The sequence below is a fragment of the Notamacropus eugenii genome, chromosome 2 (assembly GCF_028372415.1).
Source record: "Notamacropus eugenii isolate mMacEug1 chromosome 2, mMacEug1.pri_v2, whole genome shotgun sequence".
NCBI lineage: Eukaryota > Metazoa > Chordata > Mammalia > Diprotodontia > Macropodidae > Notamacropus > Notamacropus eugenii.
The window spans coordinates 379325677-379348347 of record NC_092873.1 but is presented as its reverse complement, the minus strand read 5'-3'; the positions used below and the strand labels follow the sequence as shown (position 1 = coordinate 379348347).

At 48.8% G+C, this 22671-nt stretch overlaps 2 protein-coding genes across 3 annotated transcripts; both read left to right on the top strand.

Moving 5' to 3' along the window:
• The first annotated feature begins 380 nt into the window (after positions 1–380).
• On the top strand, positions 381–5937 carry SCAMP3 (secretory carrier membrane protein 3). Its single transcript, XM_072647225.1, has 9 exons — positions 381–635; positions 1011–1088; positions 2060–2179; positions 2291–2411; positions 2686–2814; positions 3624–3786; positions 3887–3988; positions 4660–4777; positions 5455–5937. Exons 1-9 carry the CDS (start codon positions 570–572, stop codon positions 5599–5601), a joined length of 1044 nt encoding a protein of 347 aa, XP_072503326.1. The 5' UTR covers positions 381–569; the 3' UTR covers positions 5602–5937.
• A 264-nt stretch (positions 5938–6201) lies between these two features.
• ENTREP3 (endosomal transmembrane epsin interactor 3) lies at positions 6202–12913 on the top strand. Of its 2 annotated transcripts, none has more exons than XM_072647221.1 (12): positions 6202–7276; positions 7585–7641; positions 7899–8009; positions 8102–8221; positions 8465–8572; positions 9074–9243; positions 9370–9469; positions 9848–9917; positions 10566–11099; positions 11491–11559; positions 11661–11914; positions 12345–12913. In XM_072647221.1, exons 1-12 carry the CDS (start codon positions 7055–7057, stop codon positions 12510–12512), a joined length of 1983 nt encoding a protein of 660 aa, XP_072503322.1. In that variant the 5' UTR covers positions 6202–7054; the 3' UTR covers positions 12513–12913. The 2 variants fall into 2 exon arrangements, with proteins under 2 accessions (XP_072503322.1, XP_072503321.1); XM_072647220.1 differs by having other exon boundaries at positions 10548–11099.
• The last annotated feature ends 9758 nt before the right edge of the window (positions 12914–22671 follow it).

The window sequence follows — 22671 nt, the reverse complement described above, 5'->3', positions numbered from 1 at the left end:
CGTGGGCTCCAGCTGGGCATACCTACGTTTAGGGAGATGAGGTGGAAAGTCTGCACTTCTCCGTGGTACCGAGAAGTCCTAGATCGGGGTTTGGGGGGCTCTTGAAACGGGGTAAATGGTCGAGTCAGGCTGGCTGGGCAGAGGAGTGCTAGACAGCAGACAGATGGGGGAGACGGAGCACCGGACAACACGCAGCGCTACAACTTGGGGAGCGTTATGGCGCAGTGCCTACCGGGAGGCGTAGTTTGTCTGAGAGGCGGTCACGTGAGCAAGGGGGCGGTAACTATAGAGTCCGGAGTGGGACTGGGCCAATAATGATTCTCCGCTTCCGCCTTGGGCTTAGACGCATGCGTAATCGTCCCCTGCTGCAGGGATTCCCCAGATTCTTCCGGTTCTCATGACCAATCAGCACTCTCGGGAAGCGGGGCGGGCCGACGGGGACGGAGCTCTGTGAGCCGCTGCCGCCGCCGCCGCCGCGGAAGAGGTGGTGGAGGGGAGGAGGATCAGGAGAAGGCTGAGCTAAGGCCGAGGCCGAGGCTGAAGCCGAGGCCGAGGCCAGAACTTCCGACATGGCCCAGAGCGGGAATAGTGGGAACCCGTTCGCCGAACCCAGCGAGTTTGACAACCCCTTCCAGGTGACAAGCACCGGCCCCCTTCTGTGGCTGGGCCAGGCTGACCTCTGACCCTCAGCACCTGGTGACATTTAACCCCCGGGAAGGACTGACACGTGGAGTATGGCCTGGCCGCCTGGCTCATCCTCCCCTCCGGCCTCGGAATCCTTCTGCACAGGACTGGGGGGAGGGGCAGCCAACTCAGGCCCCCCCATGTCTAGGGAAGATGGGTGGTGGGGTGTAGGATTTCGGGAAAGCTGTCAGAGCCGGGGCCTCACTTCCTTTCCCCTCCCTCTCCCTGCCCCTATTTTCCTCAGTGCTTTTGGTTAGGAGGGGGAGCTCCCCGGGAACCCTTCCGCCTCCCCAACTCCACTTTAAGACCCTAGTCTCTGTCCCCAGGACCCAGCCGTCACCCAGCACCGACCCAGCCCCCAGTATGCCACACTCGATGTCTACAACCCCTTTGAGAACCGTGAGGTGAGTCTTTGCCTGGGATGGGTAGATACGGTGTAACCGTAGGATAGGAGTAAAGATATAGACCTCTTCATCTTCCTAAGGCCCCCAGGAGCAAAGTCCTGGATTTCATGCTTGGGAAGAAGTGTCTCTTTTCTCATATAATCTTACATATGACCTAAGAAATGACCAGAGAGATATAAAAACACCAGCACCTTACCAGGTTTGGGTGCAATGCTCTTGTAGTATTAAGAGTTGGAAGGAACCTTAGAAAAAAATCATACCTTAGGTATCAGTCTATCAGATTGTGTATTCAGTGAAGTAAGGGCCAGCCACTCATTTTATTTTAGAGTCATCCCATGGCTTGACAAGGCCAAACAAAGGAGCTGAGGCTGAAATCAGCTCTGGAGAGAATGAAAAGAGCTAATGATGTCAGTTTAGGGAGGCTTTCTGGAAGAATGGTAATATGGATGAGAATAAGGAGGAGGACTGGGATAACTGTGAGTGAAGATAAGAGGAAAACAAACTGTTCTTAGGCTCGGAGAGAGGAGAAAGCAGTGAATAAACAGGTGATAGGAAGTCTATTTGTCTTACTAGAGAATCAGAAGTCAGATCTCAGGAAATGAGATGGGTAAGAGAGAAAAGAATGGATGGAAGAAGCCTTGGGCTCATGCCTAATGGCTCAGATGGGATATGAGAATCAATCAGACTAGATGGCTTAGTTTATTCCTATTTTTCATCAAAGCTGAAAGAAGTAACAATTAGATCTTTCTTCTACTGCTCCCTTCCCCTCCCATTATTGGAAGGGTTCAACCAGCAATCAGGGGGCTCTCTGTCAGGGATATTATGAAAGGGAATCCTATGTTTGATTCCATTCCATATTCACGTATTAAAAATTTTGCTATGTCCAAGTCACTGTACTATGTGTTGGTTGGGAAATTAGATGATTTCTAAGGTTAGCTCTAAGATTCTTTATTTCTGTTTTTATCTGACAGTCACCACCTTCCTATGAGCCACCTGCCCCACCGCCTCCACCAACAACCCAGCCCCACCAGCAGCCTTCCAGAAAACTCAGCCCTACAGAACCGAAGAATTATGGCTCCTATAACACTCAGGTATTTTGTGTGAAGCAGTACCTGGGAGCTAAGCAATGCCCTTCAGAGCTGTCCCTAGTGTGCACAGCCCCAGGACTGACTCACCTTCTGCCTTTCTCTCTCTCTGGGTAGGCTTCAGCTGCAGCAGCCACCGCAGAACTTCTGAAAAGGCAGGAGGAGCTCAATCGAAAGGCAGAGGAGCTGGATCGGCGGGAGAGGGAGTTGCGGCATGCAGCCCTAGGAGGTTCTGCCAGTAGGTCTTTGGTGATGGCAACCAAACATCATGCCAGCTCTTGTGGAGTTCAGGCAGGGAGTGAAGTCTTCTAACATTCTGAAATGAGCAAGAAAGGGAGAGGGATTATTTCCATTTAATGCCATTCCTACCATTTCTTCACTACACCCGTCATGGGTCACTGAGTTGGAACCTTCTAATGGAAAATAGAGAGTTTTCATCTGTTGAATTTTACCCTCCTGGCCTCTGCCAGCCTTCTGGTATCCTCCTCATGTGACCACTCTATACCTTGCAGCCCGACAGAACAATTGGCCTCCACTGCCCTCGTTTTGTCCTGTCCAACCCTGCTTTTTCCAAGACATCTCCATGGAAATTCCCCAGGAGTTCCAGAAGACAGTGTCTACTATGTACTACCTCTGGATGTGTGAGTAGTGGGGAACCACAGGGCTTTGTTTAGGTAGAAGAATAAGAGTATCTTTTGTGGAGGAAAAAAGAGCTTGAAACTTCCCTCTTTTGCTACAAAGCCACTTCATATATCTAAAACGATTTCTTTCTACCTCATATACTAGTATCTCTCACTAATTTGCCATCACATCTCAAGGCTATCTCCTTCAGGAAGCCTTCTTTGATCCCACTACCACCACCAGAATCCATTCTTCAACCTGCCAGCATATCTCTGACTTCCCACTCCCTTTTCTCTAAGTGCACTTCCCCAGGTGATTACACATATTTGTTACTTGCTTGACCTGTATCTGCTATTAGTTTGGAGGATTCTAGAGGGATAGACAGTTCCTTTTTATGAATTTTTGCCACGGGAATGCTGGATAAACATTTGTTAATTTATCCACTTCAATTTAACAAACATTTATTAAGTGCTTACTATATGCTAGGCACTGGAGAGCTGAAAAAATGACATAGCCTCTGCCTTCTTAGCGCTTACATTCTCATTGTTAGGTGGCTATGGGAGAGATAACAATGTACACATGAGGGTGGGATGGAACAAAGAAGAAATCCACCCTCTAGGAAAAGTTGAAGTGCAAAAGAACATTTTCAGCTAGTTGGAACTGGGAAGGCTTTGTGGAAAAAAGATGGCCTAGCTAGCTGATGGACATCTCCTTAACATCTTTTTTTTCTGAAGGGGGATTGGGGAAGTTAGTGCTAAGGTAGACTTTATTTTCATCCATGTTGACACTGTTCCCTTTCCTTCCCAATCCCACCCCCGCCCCCCCTCAGGCAGTACTTTGGCCCTTCTCCTGAATTTCCTTGCCTGCCTGGCCTCTTTCTGTGTGACCCCTATTTCCAGTGGCTCTAGTTTTGGGCTCTCCATCCTCTGGGCCCTACTCTTCACTCCCTGCTCCTTTGTCTGCTGGTATCGCCCTATGTACAAGGCTTTCAGGTGAGTGAGGATGGGAGTGTGGGAGAGAGGAAGATTGTGCCTCATGTCTACCCCTCATGCCTAACCTCTCTCCCTCCCATCTCTTTCTGTTCCCCTGCAGGAGTGACAGTTCATTCAATTTCTTCGTTTTCTTCTTCATTTTCTTCGTCCAGGACGTGATATACGTGCTGGCGGCTATTGGCATCCCATCATCAGGATTCAGGTTAGCCTGTCCACTCTCTCCCTGTGCCCCTTCTCTTGTTTGTCATGAGTGTCCCATATAGGCAGAACTCTTGTCAGATAGCAAAAGATGCAGAGAAAGATGAGCTCACTTGGTCAGTAAACATTTATTAAATACCTACTGTGTACCAGGCACTGTACTAAGGTCCGGACAGCTTCTAGTTTGAAGAAGGGAGACAGTGAATTTCTAAGGAAAGTCAGAAAACTGAAGAGCTCTAGACCTCAGTGATGAGAAGGCATGATTAAGAGGAAATCTGTAGTTGGTCAGCCAGGGAAGGCTTCCTGGAAGAGGAGAATCCAGAACAGGGAATGTAAGTGGGAAGGACAGAGTTAGAGGAAAAGGAATGTAGAGAGGTCTACGTTAGGTCCAGCAGTGAGAGAGTGACTAGAATACACAGAAGTAAATAATCCAAGTTGAGCTGTGACATGTAGTCATAGGGGAGAAATTGCTAAGAACGTTGGGTTTGAGCAGGAAGAAACAAAGGGCTGTCACAGATTTGGAATTGTGAGGCTACATGTGCCAGTGGGGTCTAGACTATTAGGGACTTGTAACCAGATGGGTAGAGACTAGAAAGAGAATTGGTGAGGCCCAAAGAGAAGCCATGGCGGGCCTGGCTGTGACATGTGCTTCCCTTCTCTTCTGTCCAATGGCAGTGGCTGGATCTCGGCCTTGATGGTGCTGAAGATTAACACAGTTGTGGCTGTACTCATGCTGCTAGTCGCCTTGTTCTTCACTGGCATTGCTGTGCTGGGCATTGTGATGCTGAAGCGGGTGAGGAGGGTCAGGGGACTGGGGCAGGGCTGGGAATTTGGAGGAATATGGGTGTCTTTTATGAAGGGAAGAGGGATTGGGGCATTTTAAGTACAGGCTGGTTATGGGGTGCTGGATGTACAGCGACTGGAGAGCAGGATCTGGGTCTTACCTACCTTTGTATCTTCCCCAATAGCTTGCATGTGGTAGATATATAATTTTTGTTGAATGTGATGAACATTGAAAGGGAAGGCAGAGTCAGTTGTTAGATACAGAAGGGGCCACAGGGAGCCAAAGAAGAAAAACTGGTGAATGTGCTTTCCGTACAACTTGTAACTCCCATCACTGATAGGGCCAATCTCATTGTGAGCAGGACCTGGAGCCTAGATGGAGAGGGGAATGTATGGGGCTCTGGGGCATCAGATGGCTAGAATCACTTGGTAAAGGTTTAGGGTCTGCCTCCTGGGGCATTTGAGGACATCTCAGTTTAACTCAAGAGCCATTCATCACCCTTTTCCACATGCTTCCTCACCACACCCCTTTGGATCCCCCTTGCTGTGTTCCCAAGAGTTATGGCTTACAAGTGATGGCTGGGTGTTGGGAAAAAATGACAGAAGAGATGGTGGTTAGATGGTTGGCAGAGCATCGTGTCTGTGGCTGTCACCATATTAAAGGCTTTCCCCTTTCTCAATCCCCAGATCCACTCCCTGTACCGTCGCACAGGTGCCAGTTTCCAGAAGGCCCAGCAGGAGTTCGCTGCCGGTGTCTTCTCCAATCCTGCAGTCCGAACGGCTGCAGCCAATGCAGCTGCAGGTGCTGCCAGCAATGCCTTCCGGAACCCATAATATTCTCCTCCTCCTCACTTACTTATCTCCTCCCCTCGCTGGTGCACCCCAACCTTGGCTCTGGACGAAGCCGGCGCTACTCCCCTTTCATCTCTCCCTAGGATTGATTGTGGAGAGAGACAAGTGTTTTCATTTGTTGTCTCTCCCCCTTAATCTCTGTGGCAGTGAGAACGGGCCTGCCCAAGAGGGTGAGGGGAGCCCAGGGGTACTGATCTCAGCCGCTGCCCCACTATGCCCACCTCCCCAGGCCTCACCCCACCTTGGGAGCCCCCGTGTCCCTCTGCTGTGCCAAGGCTAATGCTTCAGTTATTTAAATAAAGGAAAGTAGAACTTGGAGCCAGGCCTCTGTGTCTTGGTGGGGGCACCGGGAACGGAAGGGGTTTGAACCCAGAAAGATGGGGTTTAGTCCAGGCGGTGGGTGGGCGTCTCGGGCGGCCGGAGGTCGCATAAAAGCCTCGCTGCCGGGAGGGCCCTCGCCGCCCTCGCTGCCCTCGCCTTCCATTAGCTGGCTGGGCAGCTCTTTCCCCGGGGGGAGGGCAGGACTAGGGTGGGGCAGGATGGGCTCCGGAGATAAATGGCATGATAAGTGGGAGGTCCAGCGCGAACGGCGCGGACCAGGGTGGGCACCACCCGACTAGGATGGGGAGAGGGGAGGGGAGGGAGCGCGCCGAGCCAGCCCCGCCCCCCTCCTCACCTTAGTGGCTCCAGGACCCGACTACAGCTCCCAGCCTGCTCAGCGCCGGCCCTCTCCACCCCGCCCTCCTCCCCGTCCCCCATCCCCCCACCCCATTTCCTCTGTCTTGAACCTGCTGCAGCCAGGAGCCCGGGGAGCCGAGCGGGGCCGGCCGCCCGTGCGGGGAGACGGCGCTGCAGCGGAGCCCGAGCCGGCCAGAAGCCCCGGACCTCTGAGGCGTCGAGACCCCTGCCCCGCCCGCAGGCATCTTGCAGTCACCCCAGACCCCCTCCCGACCCTCCCCATCCCATTCCGTGCTCTGTTTGCGGTCCCGACTGACACTTCTCTGGCCTCCGAGAACCTACCCTCCATCCTCCTTGGGGGAACCTGGCCGCTCCCTGCTCCCCTCCCCCGCCCCCCATCCCTAGGGCGATGAAATGAACCGGTGCCCCCCCCTCCTCCGCGCTGCCCCCGGGCACTGTGCCCATCCCCTGCCTGCTGTGAGGAGAGAGCCTCCTGCTGCCCCCACGTGACCTCCGTCCCTGGGGGACAGGCGGATTCCCCCTACCCCACCCCAATCTCTTCAAGTGCCCTCTGACATCCCCGCAGCTGGAACATTTGGGCCATGCACCCAGGGACCCAGGCAGGGGGTGGGTTCTGTGGCTAAGGGGAGGGGGGGCGAGTGGAGAGAAGAAGGGAGTGGCCCTTGGGTTTAATTGAGATGCCCTCAGGTGCCAGGGGGGGACTGCAACAGAGGCAGGCTCCACAGGGGTGGGCACAATGCCCTCACCCAGTGATTCAAGCCATTCACTGACCAGCCGGCCGAGTACCAGAGGCCTCACCCATCTCCGGCTCCACCGGCCTTGGCTCCAAGCTCTGCTCACCCTGGGGCTGGCCCAGGTGATACTGGGTGTCCTGGTGGTCACCTTCAGCATGGTGGCCTCTTCAGTCACCTCCACTGAAAACATAAAGAGGTCCTACCCATCATGGGCTGGCTTCTCGGTGAGTACTGAAAGAGAAGGAAAGGTCCTTTGTTGTTTTTCCCCACCCTCCCCTCCCCCAGCCTAGAATCCAGATCCCTAATGTCCTCTTCCCTCTGCCTACTTTATCCCATTTCATGGCATTGCCTGATAACTAGAGAAGGGGGCACCCTGGTACCCCTATTGACCTATAACTCTCCAGGCCTAAGATCCTTCTGTTTCTGTCTCTGACTGGGTCAGCACCAAAGGAAGGAGGAGGTGGGGAGAGGGGGTTGGAAAGGTCCCCCTCATACCAGGTTGAGCCTGAGCCTGTGCCCACTCTGTCTCCAGCTGGCATTCTCAGGGGTAGTTGGCATCGTATCATGGAAGAGACCATTCACTCTGGTGGTAGGTACAAGGGGTGCAGTGCCCACTCATACCAACTTATACTCAGGACTGTGATACCCACTGGGGGGAGATTGCCCACTTATGTCCTCTAAGAGAGGAAATAACCTCCATAATGCCTAATGGGTAGGATGTACCTTCTGGTACCCATCAAGAGTGGAGAATAACCTAGATCAGGGGTACCCACAGGGAGGTAAACTGCTGGGAACACCTGTGGTTCTAGCCCCTGCTCTCAGCCCAACATCCTCCGTACCCCCTAGATCTCCTTCTTCTCCCTGCTGTCCGTACTGTGTGTCATGCTCAGCCTGGCTGGCTCTGTCCTTTCCTGTAAGAATGCTCAGTTGGCACGGGATTTCCAAGAGTGCTCAATGGTAAGATGAGGGGGAAAAGGAAAATCCAGGAAGGTTCCGGGGGCTGGTTTTGCCCCTAACTCAGGCCTCTCCAATTTTGCCCCCCAACCCAGGAAGGAAAGGTCTGTGTCTGCTGCCCCTCTTTTCACTTGCCTAGACCCTGCAGGGACTCCGGCCAGGAGCTGAAAATATCTCTTAGCACAACTTGTGCTGATGCTCTAGGGGCTCTCAAGGTAAGCTTCCCTTGCAAAGAGAGAACGCCTCCCTGCCCCATCCCTGTACTATTCCCTCAGGCCCTGTGCCCACCTGTCTTCTCTGTTCTCCAATACACGTATACAGGGATGCTGCCCCCTCTCCTCAGGTGCACCACTCCCATGCTCAGGGTAGAAAGTAGGAGCTGAGCCTAGGTGCTGCCCCCACAAGCCCACCCTGCCCTTCCTGTACACCCACCCCCCTTTCCTCCTCCATTTTTTCAGAACCTTCTCTTCAGCGTCTGTGGCCTCACTGTCTGCGCTGCCATCGTCTGTGCCCTCTCTGCCATCGTATGCTGCATCCAGATCTTCTCTCTCGACTTTGTGCATACGGTGAGACGATGGGGACTGGAGCAAGCAAGGAAGAGAGGGAATATCGTGGAGGGGGAGGGCTCTTTGTGGGAGGCAGGACCAAGGACCAGGAGGGAGATATCAGAGGCCAGGAAGATGTGTTTGGTGCTGGTGGTGAGGGAGGGCATAGAAGGTCAGGAAGAACAGGTAGACTGAGGGTGTAGAAGACATGGCCAAGAAGAGTGAAATTTGGGTGTGAGGTGGTGTTTGCCAAAAGGAGGCATGTTCTAGAGAGTTGGGGGATCAAAAAGGAAGGAGTTAGCGTGTGGAGCTAACAGTAGCAATAATAAATAAGATTTTATAAAGTACTTTAACATTTGCAAATTGCTTTACACACATTATTTTATTTGATCTAAGTTGGTCCTAGAGGGTGGGAACAAAAGGAGAGAGGTTGGAGTGCTGTGGATAGGAGAAAGGGGCCAAAGAAGAAAGAGGAGGCAGGGATTGGGACCCTGTGTGACCATGTTATTTTCCCCTTCCCAGCTGGCTCCTGAGCATTCAGCCTCAGGTACTCTGGGACCCCTGGACTGTGTGTCTCCCCCAGCTCCTCTGCTCCACACCATGCTGGACCTGGAAGAATTTGTGCCCCCGGTGCCCCCACCTCCGTATTATCCCCCAGAGTATACCTGCAGTTCAGAAACTGATGCCCAGAGGTGGGGTAGGGGCTAGGGGCAAGGATCATCTGCAAGGGGGAAGGGAGGGAGGGAGGAAAGGGAGAAAATTGTGAAAGGACTTGAGGGAGGGGGCTCCTAGGCTAACATTCTGCCACATTCTCTCAGCATCACCTATAATGGATCCATGGACAGCCCAGTGCCCCTGTACCCCACTGATTGTCCCCCATCCTATGAAGCTGTCATGGGACTCCGAGGAGATAGCCAGGTGAATTGTGGATGAAGTGTGGATGGAGCTGAGGGTGGAGGGCAGGGCAGGGCTGGGACATGGGGCCAGAGTGGTAATAATAACAATAAATTCACCATAGTGCTTTGTAGTTCACCAAGCCCTCTCGCATCATTATTTCATTTCAACCTCACCACAATCTCGGGAGACAGCACAGGGTGTTATTATCATCCCATTCTAAGCCAAGCTCAGAAGCTTAGGAAGGTCCCTGTCCAAAATTACATATCTGGTTAATGGAGAAGCTGGGCCTAGAACTTTGACCTTTTGCCTCCAAATCTAGAGCTCTTTCCACTTCACCATGAATAGTTGGTGGATGGATGAAAGGAGGAGCGAGTCCCTGATCCCTCTACCTCCCCACAGGCTACACTATTTGACCCCCAGCTTCATGATAGTTCCTGTATCTGTGATCGAGTGGCTTCCATTGTGGATGGTGAGAGGATGGGCTTGGGATGTACCCCAAGAGGCAGCATCTCCCCAGATTGGTGGTTTTGAGGATATCTCCTAAGGGGTGGGACACTAGGGGGCAAAGCTTGAGTTTAGCGTTAGAGCTTAGGTTAGGGCAAAGTTTAGGGTCCAAAACGTTAGAATCATACAATCAGAATTTTAGCTGCTAGGTGTAAGGTCAGGGCTGGAAAAGGAACCTCCCCTCAGAGTCATGGGACCAGAGGAAAGAGATACCTGGGGATTGATGTCAAATACCCCAGCCTAAATGTGGCCCACAACAGAGTATGGCTGAATCATATTAAAATGTCATTGGGAGATATTTAACAAAACAAATAAAAATACAGTAAAATATAGATAATACTACATTTTAAAAATTAAATCAACATGCCGCATATAGGAATCCTTAAATATGGTTTAATGACTCCCTCCCACCCCATTTCTATTTGAGTTTGGCACCACTGTTCTGGAGGGTGAATGGGGTGAGGTATGTGAAAACAGAGTTCCATGGGATAGGGAGATAGGACTGGCATACTTTGATCCTAATGATTATGGTAGGCCGGAGAAGTCCCGAGGCTGGGACTAGGACTGGGTGCTCCTGTGCCTGGTGTCACCCCAGGGTGCCTGGTACCCACAGTGTCCATGGACAGTGGGTCCCTGGTGCTGTCGGCCATTGGAGACCTTCCCGGTGGCTCCAGCCCATCTGAGGACTCGTGCCTGCTGGAGCTGCAAGGTTCTGTGCGATCTGTGGACTACGTCCTCTTCCGATCCATCCAGCGTAGCCGCGCCGGCTACTGCCTCAGCCTGGACTGTGGGCTCCGGGGCCCCTTCGAGGATAGTCCCCTACCCCCAAGACCACCCCGAGCTGCCCGATCCTACTCCTGCTCTGCCCCAGAAGCCCCACCCACACTGGGTGCCCCCACTGCTGCCCGAAGTTGCCACCGGTTAGAAGGCTGGCCGCCCTGGGCTGGGCCCTGCTTTCCAGAAATCCGTCGGCGGGGACCTCGGGGAGGTGGTCGAGGAGAGGTGCCTCCAGCCCGGGCACCTGCCCGCCGATTCAGTGACAGCTCAGGCTCTCTCACCCCCCCTGGGCACCAGCCTCCTCAGCCAGCTCCTGCCTTGCTGCTTCGATCCCATAGTGACCCGGGCATCACCACCTCCAGCGAGACTGGTGAGGCACCTGGTGGGTGGGAATTGAGGCAGACTTGAGTGGGACAGAGGAAGGTTGTGGCCAAAGTGTCAGGAGGTTAGTTTTGGTATCCAAGGGAATACAGGAGGGAGCGAATGTATAAGGGAAGTGAGATTGGCATCAGGGGAGGGTTCTCCATGTAAGGACAAGGTTATACTGTCTGTGTAAATACATACAGGAAGTTTGGTTGAGGGAGCCCTTTCCAGATGAGGGGGAGGCAGAAGGGGACCTTGGGAAGGCACCAATGCTGTGACTGGTGGGGGCTGAATACCACATGAGCAAGATCAGGAAACCTGAGTGAATGGCTTTGGTAGCCAGTCACAGGGAGAAGTCCCTGCCAATACTTAAACTCTCTACTTCTCCCTCTGTCTAGCTGATTTCAGGGACCTTTATACCAAAGTGCTTGAAGAGGAAGCTGCTTCTCTCTCCTCTGCAGACACAGGTCAAGACCCAAGTTGGGCTCTGGGTGGGCACAATAGAGAGAGTGCTCATTGTTCACAGGTTGACCACTGTCCATCCTTCATCCTCCTCCTTGCTTTGCAGGGCTCTGCTCTGAAGCCTGCCTCTTCCGCCTTGCCCCTTGCCCTTCCCCCAAGTTGCTGCGTGCTCGCTCAGCTGAGAAGCGGCATCCAGTGCCCACCTGGCGAAAGGTGCCCCTGCCTTCTGGGCCCACACCTGCCCACTCTTTGGGGGATTTAAAGGGCAGCTGGCCTGGCCGTGGCTTAGTAACTCGTTTCCTCCAGATGTCCAGGAGGGTACAGGAGTCCAATGGACATGGTGTCCATAGTCATAAGCAGGTAGGAGTCAAGGAGAGTTCATCCAGCAAAAAATCACCTTCTGTCTACCTGGCCCTGATCTGTCCACCTACCTACATACTCCTTGACAATCTAGGATCATGGCTATGTTATATCTGTCTTGTTCCTGGCTTTGCATCCTGGAACTCTCAAGCTAAGCCTTAGACCTTCTAATCAATCAATAAGCCTTTACTATGTACCTGGCACTGTGTTAAGTGCCTCTGCTCCATTCTCACTTCATCTCACAGTGCTGTCTGAGACACTAAGATACAGCTTGTTTCTTCTGAGTACACCAGGGACAGAGCCATGCCCACCTGTGTGCTCTCAGGCTGTTTCTGAAGCTTGCTCCTCTTAAAGAACACAGAGCTGACTTCACTGTCCAGGACTACTGCTATAGTCTGATTCCACCCTCCAACTCCTTGTGTCTTTTTAGGTACAACGAAGCTCTTGGGGCCGGCCTGGACGTGAAAGCCTCCACCTCCGAAGTTGTGGAGACCTCAGTTCTGGCTCATCCCTTCGTCGCCTTCTGTCTGGTCGTAGGCTGGAAAGAGCTACCCGTCCTCACAGTGTCAATGGGGGCAGCCAAGAAAGTGGGCTCTGAGCCCAGACACCATCCCCTCTCTACCACCTGGCTCAGAACTGGGTTCTGTCTAGAACACCTGTCTAGGCCCAGGTGAACACTGGGGCCACAAGATACTGGCTGGCATTGGACCAGCTTCCATCACCACCTCCTTGCACCAGTTGGCAAGAAAAAAATCTGCTGAATACCCCTTGACCAGTGTCCCTCTCCTTCCTGGCTCTGGGTGGGGGCGGGGGGAGGAACATTCCTTGCTGCTCATTCTTTCCCTTCCTCTCCACCCAGGAGAGCTTTGCTCATGCATTGCATGGGGCTACAGGGCCGTTGGGGGGAGGCTGCCTGGGGTTGTGCCCGCTTACAGCTGATACACGATGTGTGTGTGTTGGATGGAGGAAGAGCCAATAAATTCCTCTCCTCCCCCAAGACTGCTTTTGAGTACTCTGTCTCACTTTCTCATGGGCTCAGTTTGTAACTGGTAGAACTGGGTATGAGGAACAAAGGCAGGGTACCCACTTTGATTCAAAGTCCAGGAGAAGTGTTTTAGGGGAAACAAGCATCTAAAGGAGGGGAAGGGACTTGGGTTGGAAGAAGACTTAAAGAGGACATGCAGAGGGCATGGAATGCTCACCATAAGGATAGCATTTTTACTGCACTTTCTTTACAAATATTTTTTATCCTCACAACAACTCTGGGGGCAGCTGGGAAGTAGTGCTTGAGGCTGGATTGGAACATGTCTTTCTGACCCCAAGCCCTGGAAAGCTGGCAGAGGTGCCCAAGAGGGTGCTCTCAGAGGCTGGGGTCCGTGGGAAGGCACAGCTCTGCGGCTGGGAACAGCTTTCTCCATGGCATTGTGAATAATTCAAGATCATAACAACCCAATTGCTATCAGTCTCAGGTGAACTGGGACGACTGGGGAGATAGAAAACAGGATCAGCCGGCAACAATCTAGGAATTTCTAAACACAAGGGATGGGAAAATGGACGGAAAAGGCTCCGGGGTATTGATTCTGTCAAAGTAGAAAAGGCAGCTTTCTTCTCAGTTGCGCGTACATGGTTTTTCTGTTTCCCTTTGAGAGGTACAAACAATGGAGCTAGTGGAGAGAACTGGATTTAGTGGGGGGACCTGCATCCTAAACTTGGTTTTATCGCTGTGATCAGAGAGACATGGAGGGGGGGAGGGAAGAGAGAGAGGGGAGGGAGGGAGAGAGAGGAAGAGAGAGAGGGGAGGGAAGGAGAGAGAAGGGAGGGAGGAGAGAGGAGAGGGAGAAAGAGAGAGGAGAGGGAAGGAGAGAGAGGGGAGGGAGGGAAAGAGAGGAGGGAGGAGAGAGAGGAGAGGGAAAGAGAGAGAGGAGAGGAGAGGAAAGGAGAGAGAGAGAGAAAGGAGAGAGGAGACGGAGAGCAGAGGAAGAGAGGAGAGGGAGTGAGAGAGGGGAGAGAGAGAAAGGGAGAGGGAGAGAGAGGGGAGAGAGAGATAGGGAGGGGAGGGAGGGCGAGATCGAGTTTTTTCCGCCTGTAAAATACAATTTAATAAACGCTCTTCCGAGTTCTTGCAGCGATGGGGAGAGGGGAGGAGAGGAGCCCAGCAGCAGGCTCCAGCCTGTCCCCGGACTCCTGAATTCTTTCCAGGGTGTGGATAGGCAGCTACACGTGCGCCCCAACCGGCCAATCTGGCTGAAGCTGGCCAGCAAGTTCTGCCTGTCATCCAAGAGGACCAGCGCGGGAGTCAGAGGCTTCCCCCTACTTTCCGTCCTTTCTCCTCCGTCGGGACCTTTCGGCCGGGCCGGTCTGCCGCCTCTTTGCTTGGCGGGCACGGTGTCCATCCGACGCCAGGGCGGACTCCGTCTCCTCCCGGCTCTCCTCCCTTCCCTGACCCTTCCCTCTCCCTCCCGGTGGGGCTGCTGCTTTGTTGTGTGCGCTGTCTGCGTCCAGTCGCTGTCCGTGCAGTGTTTGATTCATAAAGTTTTCTTCCGCTCCTGAGAACCCCGAATTTTATTTCTTGGTGTGGGAGACCGTGTGACGTAGGGCAAAGAGCCCTGGATTGGGAGGCAGCGAACCGAGTTTCCATCTCGACCCGCCTTGGGCAATTCTCTTGCCCTTTCTGTGTCGTTTCCTCTGGAATGTAAACGATTTGCAGACTCCCTAGTTTCTAAAGTTGGTTCTAGGCACGATCTTCTGGAATCCTGCCTTAGCTGGGGCGGCGGGTGTGTGTGTGGGGGGAAGTGGAGCTCCCCTTGCTCTCACCCTCATCGCCTTGTTGTGCAGCCAGTCTTTCAGAAATGGAGTTTTTCTGACTAAATAATCACTTTCAGAGGTGCAGAATTGGACACATGCTCACTGTGGCCGGCACAGCCTCCCTCTACATTCAGGTGTTGCTGAAGCCTTCACAGACCAGAAGAACACCATTTTTTTCTTTTTGGGGGTGTGTGTGGTTTTTTTTTTAAGCACAGGTAGGAAGTAACAGCTGCGCCTCTGAGATGCTGCAGCTGGTGCTGCTAGCTGGGTGTGGTCGGTCCCACTGATCCTGTCTTTCAGCACTTGACCGAAACACAACACAACTAGATGGTTTGGGATTTTAAAGGAAGCAGAGCTACAGAACATGTAGAGAGTTTAAGGTCATCTACTCCACCTCCACTCCCATATTTTTCAGATGAGAAACCAAATGCCCAGGAGTTTATAAATGTTCGTTATGACTAAATGACTGAGTTCATATAGTCAGTTACTGCCTGAGCCAAGACAAGAACCCGGGGCTGTAAACAATCACTTCAGAGTTATCTACCCCATGCTGCCTCTTAGAAGAAATGGTTCTTTTACTTATGAAACATTTATTACCTACTTACCAGATATGTCCAGGAGGAGAGAGAGCAAGGTGTTTGGATAGAAGGCTAGCCATGCAGTCAGAAAGACTGGAAGACTGGTATGAACTACCCCTATGAGGAGAGGCAGTCTGACCCAATAGATAGGGCTGTCCTCAGGGTGAGTAAGGCTGGGGTTTGAGTCTTGAATCATGGGGTTTGACTATGCCTGACTGTGGGCAAGTTACTTTACTGCTTAATGGGCCCGGGAACTCTCTAAGACTATAAATTGAAGAACCTAGGCACATCTGTATTGGTAGAGGAAGTTTCTTGGCACATCCTCTATAGAAAGAGTTGTTATTAAGCCTTTTCCATGTGCCAGGCACTATGAACACAGGTGCAAGCCAGAAATCCTTGCCCTAAAGGTACATACATTCTAATAGCAGGAGGCAACACAGAAAGTGGGGGTGGGGAAATACATGGTGTGAAGACGGGATATGTGGCTCTCAGGTTCCAGGCAAGATAAGGGGAAGGCTCACCCATCAAAACCAGGGATTCTAGAGACAGAGTTCAAGGCTGGGAGTGGGGTGGAGTCAGGGTGTAAGGTGTAGGGGTTGCTAGGAATCAGATGAAAGGAAATCACATATACATATGTGTGGGATGGGACTAATCTTGGAGGTTTTATGGAAAGGTAGTATTTGGGCAGCTAGGTAGTAGTACAGTGGGTAGTGGGTACAGTGGGTATAGCCTCTGATTCTTGGTAGCTGTGTAATACTCTGTGCAAGTCACTTCACCCTGTTTGCCTCAATTTCCTTATCTGTAAAATGAGCTGGAGAAGGAAATGGCAAACCACTCCAGGATCTCTGCCAAGAAAATCCCAAATGGCTCTATGAAGAGTCAGACACCACTAAAAGGACTGAAAAACAAGAGATATTTGAGCTAGGTCTTATAGCCTATCCACTGCTCTGTTCCTGTTCTTTCAGTAAAGTTGGGTGGATACATGATGTCATGAAGTTACTACCTAGAGAACAAGGCTGTTTATGAGCAAATACAAAGTAATTAGGCTATAACTAAGTTTGAGTGACCAGAGTGAGGTGATAAATCAGGGAGGCCTCCATTAACGAGCTTTTTGCACACTCATAGTGACACATTTAGGTAGCATTTTGACAGTTTCATTGTTTTATTTTTCTTTTCATTTACATATCTCAGCTCCCCAACTTGATAATAAGCTCCTCGACCCAGAGACCACATCTCAGTGATGTTCCCTAAGACACATAATACATATAGAAGAGACAGGAGACTGTAAACAGCTAGCCTGGGTAGCACGATGAGTAGAGCATTGGACTTTGAGTCAGGAAGACCTGAGTTCAAATTCTACCTCAGACACTGACTAGTGTGACCCTGGGCAAGTGACTTAACCCCAATTGTCTTCACACTCATCCCAACCCCCAAAAAAAGTGCATACATTCTCTGCAAAAACCTTAAAAAAAAAATCAAGGAGTCTTACTTTTGGACAACTCTAGTTGTTTCCAAGTTTTCCTGATATGGAGTCAAAGTTAGTTTGTTTTCAAATTCCACCCACTGCTCCTAGTTCTGCCTCTGGAGCCAAACAGAGCAAATCTAATCTCTCTTCCACGTGACAGCCCTTAAATACTCAAAAACACTTCCCCGATTTCCCCAAACCAGGTTCCTTCCACCAATCCTGGTGTGCCATGAGCACCTGATCCTTCCCCACCCAGGCTGCCCTCCTCCAAACTCCAGACACTCCAGATGAGGTCTGACAAGAGCAGAATATGACTCTAGCATGACTTATGCAAATCCCTTCACCACAATAGATCTTGGTTTCCTCATCCTTAAGATGAAAAGGCTGGACCAGATGACCTGTAGGGTCACCTTCCTACTCTAAATCTATGATTCTATATGATGAAATGTTAACATGACATTGAGTCATGAACTGAAGTCTCCTGATACCAGCCTAGTGCTCTTTCCTATAGAAACCACCTTCAAATACAACTTTAAGGTTTACAAAGACTCGTCCTCAGAAGAAATTTATAAGGTTGATCAGGGGTGGGGAACCTTTGTCCTCAAGGTCAAATATGACCCTCTAGATACGCAAGTCCACCCCTTTGACTGAATCCAAACTTCACAGAACAGATCCCCTGAATAAAAGGATTTGTTCTGTAAAACTTGGACTCAGTCAAAAGGCCACACGCAAGGACCTAGAAGGCCACATGTGGCCCGAAGGCCACAGGTTCCTTACCCCTGGGGTAGATAATGCCAACTATTATTTTTTTATTCTATTTTATTTTATCAACTCAAATTCTCTCCCTCTTCTCTCCTCCCCCTTTTCTACTCATTGAGAAGGCAAGAAAAAGAGTTGTCAATAACAAGCTTTGTAACTTTGGTCAAATTATTTTGCCTCTCTGAGGCTCATTTTGCTCATCTACAAATGGAGGGAAGTGAACTAGATGACCTAAAGTCTAATAGCCTATGATCCTAAAGGCAGAAATAAAGTTCCTTGAATATTCCTTTCCTTATATGTATAGTCATGCAAAGCAAATTTCCATATTAGCCATGTTCCTCCCCTCCCCACCGAGAAAAAAGAAAGAAAAAGAAATTGAAGAAAATATACTTGAGCAGACTGTCATTTACAGATGAGGAAATTCAGTCGCATAGATGGGATATGATGCATAGGGCTGGTAATTATCAGAGCTGAGAGATGAAATCATGACTTCTGACTCCAAGACCAATGCCCTCTTTGCATTACACAATGATGGCACACATATGCTGCTCTCTGTCTCCAGAAGCATCATCTTTAAGAACAGGAATGAATAAGGGATGATGAAAAATGCTAATGCTATCCACCTCCAGAGAGAGAGAACTGATGAACTCTGAGTAGAGATTGAAATATACTTTTTTTTACCTTTCTTTCTTTTTCTTTTGTGTGTGTGTGCTTTTGCAACACAGCTAATATGGAAATATGGTTTGCATGACTTCACACATAATTGATTTCATATTGCTTGCCTTTTTAAGGGGACAAAGAATAAGAGAATTTGGCACTCAAAATTTTTAAAAAGGAATATTAAAATTTTTTTACATGTAATTGGAAAATAGTTAACAAAAAAAATTATATGTATATTTATAAGAATGAGGGAACCTATCCCCACCTAAAATGGCTACTTTTTGGGAACATACATCTACAAAGGTTTCCACGAAGCCATTACTCCAGCCAAGTCACCAGCTTTATTGAACAGGAGGGCCAAAAAAATACACATAGAGGTTATAATGCTAAAAGTGCACCTTGTTATCATATACTGGAAATAATAACCCAGCTGAAAAGAATTAAAGATATGGTTTGGTGGGCACATTACAAATATTAGGAAGAACACAGTCTTCATCCCCAAGAAATTCCCCCCTACCTACATATACATTGGTCTTACAAATGGAAGGGCAGGAGAGGAAGAGGAAGGAGTCTAGGCCACTCTCCTAGATCCTACATAGGCCTTTTTTCAATTCTGACCTTCTCTCGCTTGCTAAAACCAAAGCACCAGGAGGAGACATGGACAGGTTCTGAAGGGAAATTGAGTGCTAAATGGCATCTTTAACATCATTCCTAAGGAACACACATATTGAGAAACCTGAAGTCATGGTTGGTTGACCCTGATATCCTGGTGTTGATGTCACTCAATGTACTTTCTGGTAGGAAGCTGCATTCATGAAGAGGACCCCACCCTCCCTAAATCCAACAATTGGCTTAAGTCCAGGGCAGTGGAATTTCAAGTATGGACCACCCAGCAACATTTCTCCTCACCAGACTCCTCCCCGTTGGCCCATGAAGAAAGGCTCCACCATGACACAATCACATAGATCATCAGAGTTGGAAAGGATGTTTAGAAATTATCTTGTCAAATAGCTTAGAGAATACTAAGGTCCAGGAAGATTGAGTAAAGTGGTCTAAATTCACACAGATGAGCCCTGAAGGGAACTAGTAGCTGTGGTAGAATGAGTTCATAGGTCTCTAGATTCCAAGAATACTGTTCTTTCCTATTCAGCTCCTGGAAATGGGTTACAGCTGCAGGCATCCATTTGGAAATGGGAGTTATTTGAAGTATAACTGGCCCCAAGAACTTTTGGGAAGAGAAGGCCCCTCGTTCAAAGATTACCAAGCACCACGGAACATTTATTAAGCTCCTACTAAGTATCAGGCACCAAAGACCTATGCCAGACACAGATACCCTGAGCATTTACAAGTGTACAGAAGCATGTTGCAATAGAACAAGGTAGATTTGCAACAGTTGTCAATAACAAGTTTTGTGACTTTGGTCAAATTATTTTGCCTCTCTGAAGCTCATTTTGCTCATCTATAAATGGAGGGAAGTGAACTAGATAATCTAAAGTCTAATAGCCTATGATCCTAAAGGCAGAAATAAAGTTCCTTGAATGCTCCTTTACTTGAGTTCCTTGAAAGCTGAAGCTACAGTTATCCTTCCATACCTGGGGTGGGGGGTGGGGAGGCTGGGGATAGGGGTAGGTGTTAGGGGCTTGGTTCCCCACCCCGATCTGGAAAATACAAGTAAAATTTTATGGTATTAGAAGATAAAATATGTTGATATTATACAATATTATACATATATTTTATGCATTTCTGAGTTTCTAAACTTTTTCTGTGTCTTCTGTGGCTTTGGCAAAGCTCCCAAAAAATTCCCATTCAGTTTCTTATGCTGACCTTCAGTGTATTGAGACTGAGACGGTAAAAGCTGAGGTGTGAAAGGGAGAACTGTATTCCTTTTTTGTCTGTTCTCTCCCCCTCAAGCCCAAGCACAGTGATTTGTACACAACAGGTGCTTAATAAATGCTTGTTTCATTAAATGGGATCATTTGAAGCCCAAGCTTCTCCCCAGTAATCAAGGCTGGTTTTCCAAGGGGATAGTCTGGTGCTAGGCCAATAACCAAAGCCTTTCCAGCCTAGGATGATATCTGAGAGCCTGTTCCCTTGGGTGCTAGCTTATCCTTGAGAACCCAAAGTCACCTCCATATCAGAGGAAAATAACAGAAATAAACAATTATTTCATTGTGAAACAAAGCCCTGTAAATTTTATAATAATTTATAATAAAAAAGATATTTGATTCATTAGAGGTATTGGATTCATTCTAGGTATTGGATCTATGATTTCCTTGACATAGGGAACTTTCGGATGAGGAAACTCCCTCTACCAATGTATATACATATTGCACTATATTTGCAATTTATAGTCTTAGAAGTTACCTAGATTTATTTTATTTTTTTTCCCCATTTGGGGGTGGCATGGGAAGAGGAAGAGAATGGGAGTAGGGTAGCAAAAAGAAAAAGAAAATAAGGTAATTGAGGCAACTTTGTTTTTTAAGTGTACCAAAGAGAACAGGCCAGAAAACACATTCAAGGAAGATACTTTTGAAAGCTACAGTTCTGAATGTTTTGAAATTTATTATGTTTTAAGAGAAAAAGCAAGTCATACATAATTGAAATATTCAGTTTTATGTCCAAACTTCTTTTTCTGTTCTGCAATGCATGTGGGAATAGCTATTTGATATATATTAAATTTAGAATAAAAGTAAATCATTATTTTGGAAAGAAAGTTGCCTAGAACACCGTGGACTTTAGCCCAGGAACACACAATCAGTATCTGTCAGAGATAGAATTTGAATCCAGATCTTTCATACTTGGACTTTTCAGTCAACAAACATTTATTTTTATTATTTTGGGGAAAGCAGTGGAATTAAGTGACTTGTCCAGGGCCACACAGCTAGTAAGTGTCTGAGATCACATTTGAACTCGGGTCCTCCTGACTCCAGGGCCAGGCTTTATCCACTCTACCATCTAGCTGCCCTAACAAGCATTCATTACATGGTTACCGTGTACTTGGCATTGTAGCCTGGAAAGAAATAAAGACAAGGATAGCCAGGGCAGCTTCCTGAAAATTGATATTCTGTGAGGAACCAGGCAATCATGGGGAGGGGTCGGAAGGATCAAGGTCAAAGGGTACTTCCATTGTGTGAAGTTCAGGGCTGGAATGACCTTCCTGGGTAAAAAGGTTTCTGGGGGGATAGGAGAGAAAGTCTGGGAGAGTGAGGAGTGCAACCTAAAAAGTATATCCATCTTAATAGCCACAAATCCAAGGTACCTTTTGTTTGATGTATACCTAAATAAGAAGCCAAATAAATGTTTAAAATGATGACTGCATGAGGGCTATCAGTCAGTCAACAGGCAGTAACTAAGCATCTGCTATATGCCAGGTGAGGCAGCCAGGGTGACAACTGAGTGTGCTGTCCACATACATATAGTGTGGACTTTTATTTCTTAGTTAATTTGTTTATTTTTAGCTTTCAACATTCACTTCCATAAGTTTTAAATTTTCTTCCCTCCCTCCCCTACTCCGTCCCAAAGATGGCACAAAATCTGATAGAGGCTCTACATATACATTTCTATTAAACATATTTTCACATTAGTCATGTTGTATAGAAGAATTAGAACGAATGGGAGGAACCAGAAGAAAGAAAAAACAAACAAAAACAAAAAGAAAATAGTCTGCTTCACTCTGCATTTAGACTCCGTAGTTCTTTCCGTGGATATAGATGGTTTTTTCCATCATGAGTCCCTTGGAATTGTTTAAAGTCCTTGCATTGCTGAGAAGGGCTAAGTCTATCAAAGTCAGTCATGGAACACTGTGGCTGTTACTGTGTACAATGTTCTCCTGGTTCTGCTCAATTTACTCAGAATCAGTTCACGTAAGTCTTTCCAGGTTTTTCTGAAGTCTGCCTGTTCATCATTTCTTACAGCACAATAGTATTCCATTACATTCATATACCACAACTTGTTCAGTCATTCCCCATTTGATAAACATCCCCTCAATTTCCAATTCTTTGCCACAACAAAAAGAACTGCTATAAATATTTTTGTACATGTGGGTCCTTTTCCCATTTTTATTATAGTGTGAACTTTCAGGGGTGCTATGATGTCTCTCTCATGACCCACTTCCCCTCCAACCCTTAATGGAGCTATGGCCAGCGTATCCTCCACACTTTGCCAGTTTTACAACTTCTTTCCTCTGGGAAAATAACTGCTAGTTAAAGCTCTACACACCACACCTGACAACCCAACCGCTAACCCAGGACCTGAGAGCTGTGTTTCAATAGAATTGGTTTCCTTTGTCATCCTATGTATTTTATTTTATACATTTAAAAACATGATTCCGGGGCAGCTAAGTGACGCAGCAGATAGAACACTGGCCCTTGTCAAGAGGACCTGAGTTCAAATTTGGCCTCACACACTTCCTTGCTGTGTGACCCTGGATAAGTCACTTAACCCTGTCTATAAAAATTAAAAGAAAAAAGAAAAAAACAACAACCATGATT

Bases quoted from the DNA above. Each gene is read 5' to 3' on its own strand.
- SCAMP3 (XM_072647225.1), top strand. From the start codon at position 570: ATGGCCCAGAGCGGGAATAGTGGGAACCCGTTCGCCGAACCCAGCGAG. The intron at 2,180-2,290 runs GTATTTTGTGTG...CTCTCTGGGTAG, and splicing joins ATGGCTCCTATAACACTCAG to GCTTCAGCTGCAGCAGCCAC. The intron at 3,989-4,659 runs GTTAGCCTGTCC...GTCCAATGGCAG, and splicing joins ATCCCATCATCAGGATTCAG to TGGCTGGATCTCGGCCTTGA.
- ENTREP3 (XM_072647220.1), top strand. From the start codon at position 7,055: ATGCCCTCACCCAGTGATTCAAGCCATTCACTGACCAGCCGGCCGAGT. The intron at 9,470-9,847 runs GTGAATTGTGGA...ACCTCCCCACAG, and splicing joins GACTCCGAGGAGATAGCCAG to GCTACACTATTTGACCCCCA. The intron at 11,915-12,344 runs GTAGGAGTCAAG...GTGTCTTTTTAG, and splicing joins GTGTCCATAGTCATAAGCAG to GTACAACGAAGCTCTTGGGG.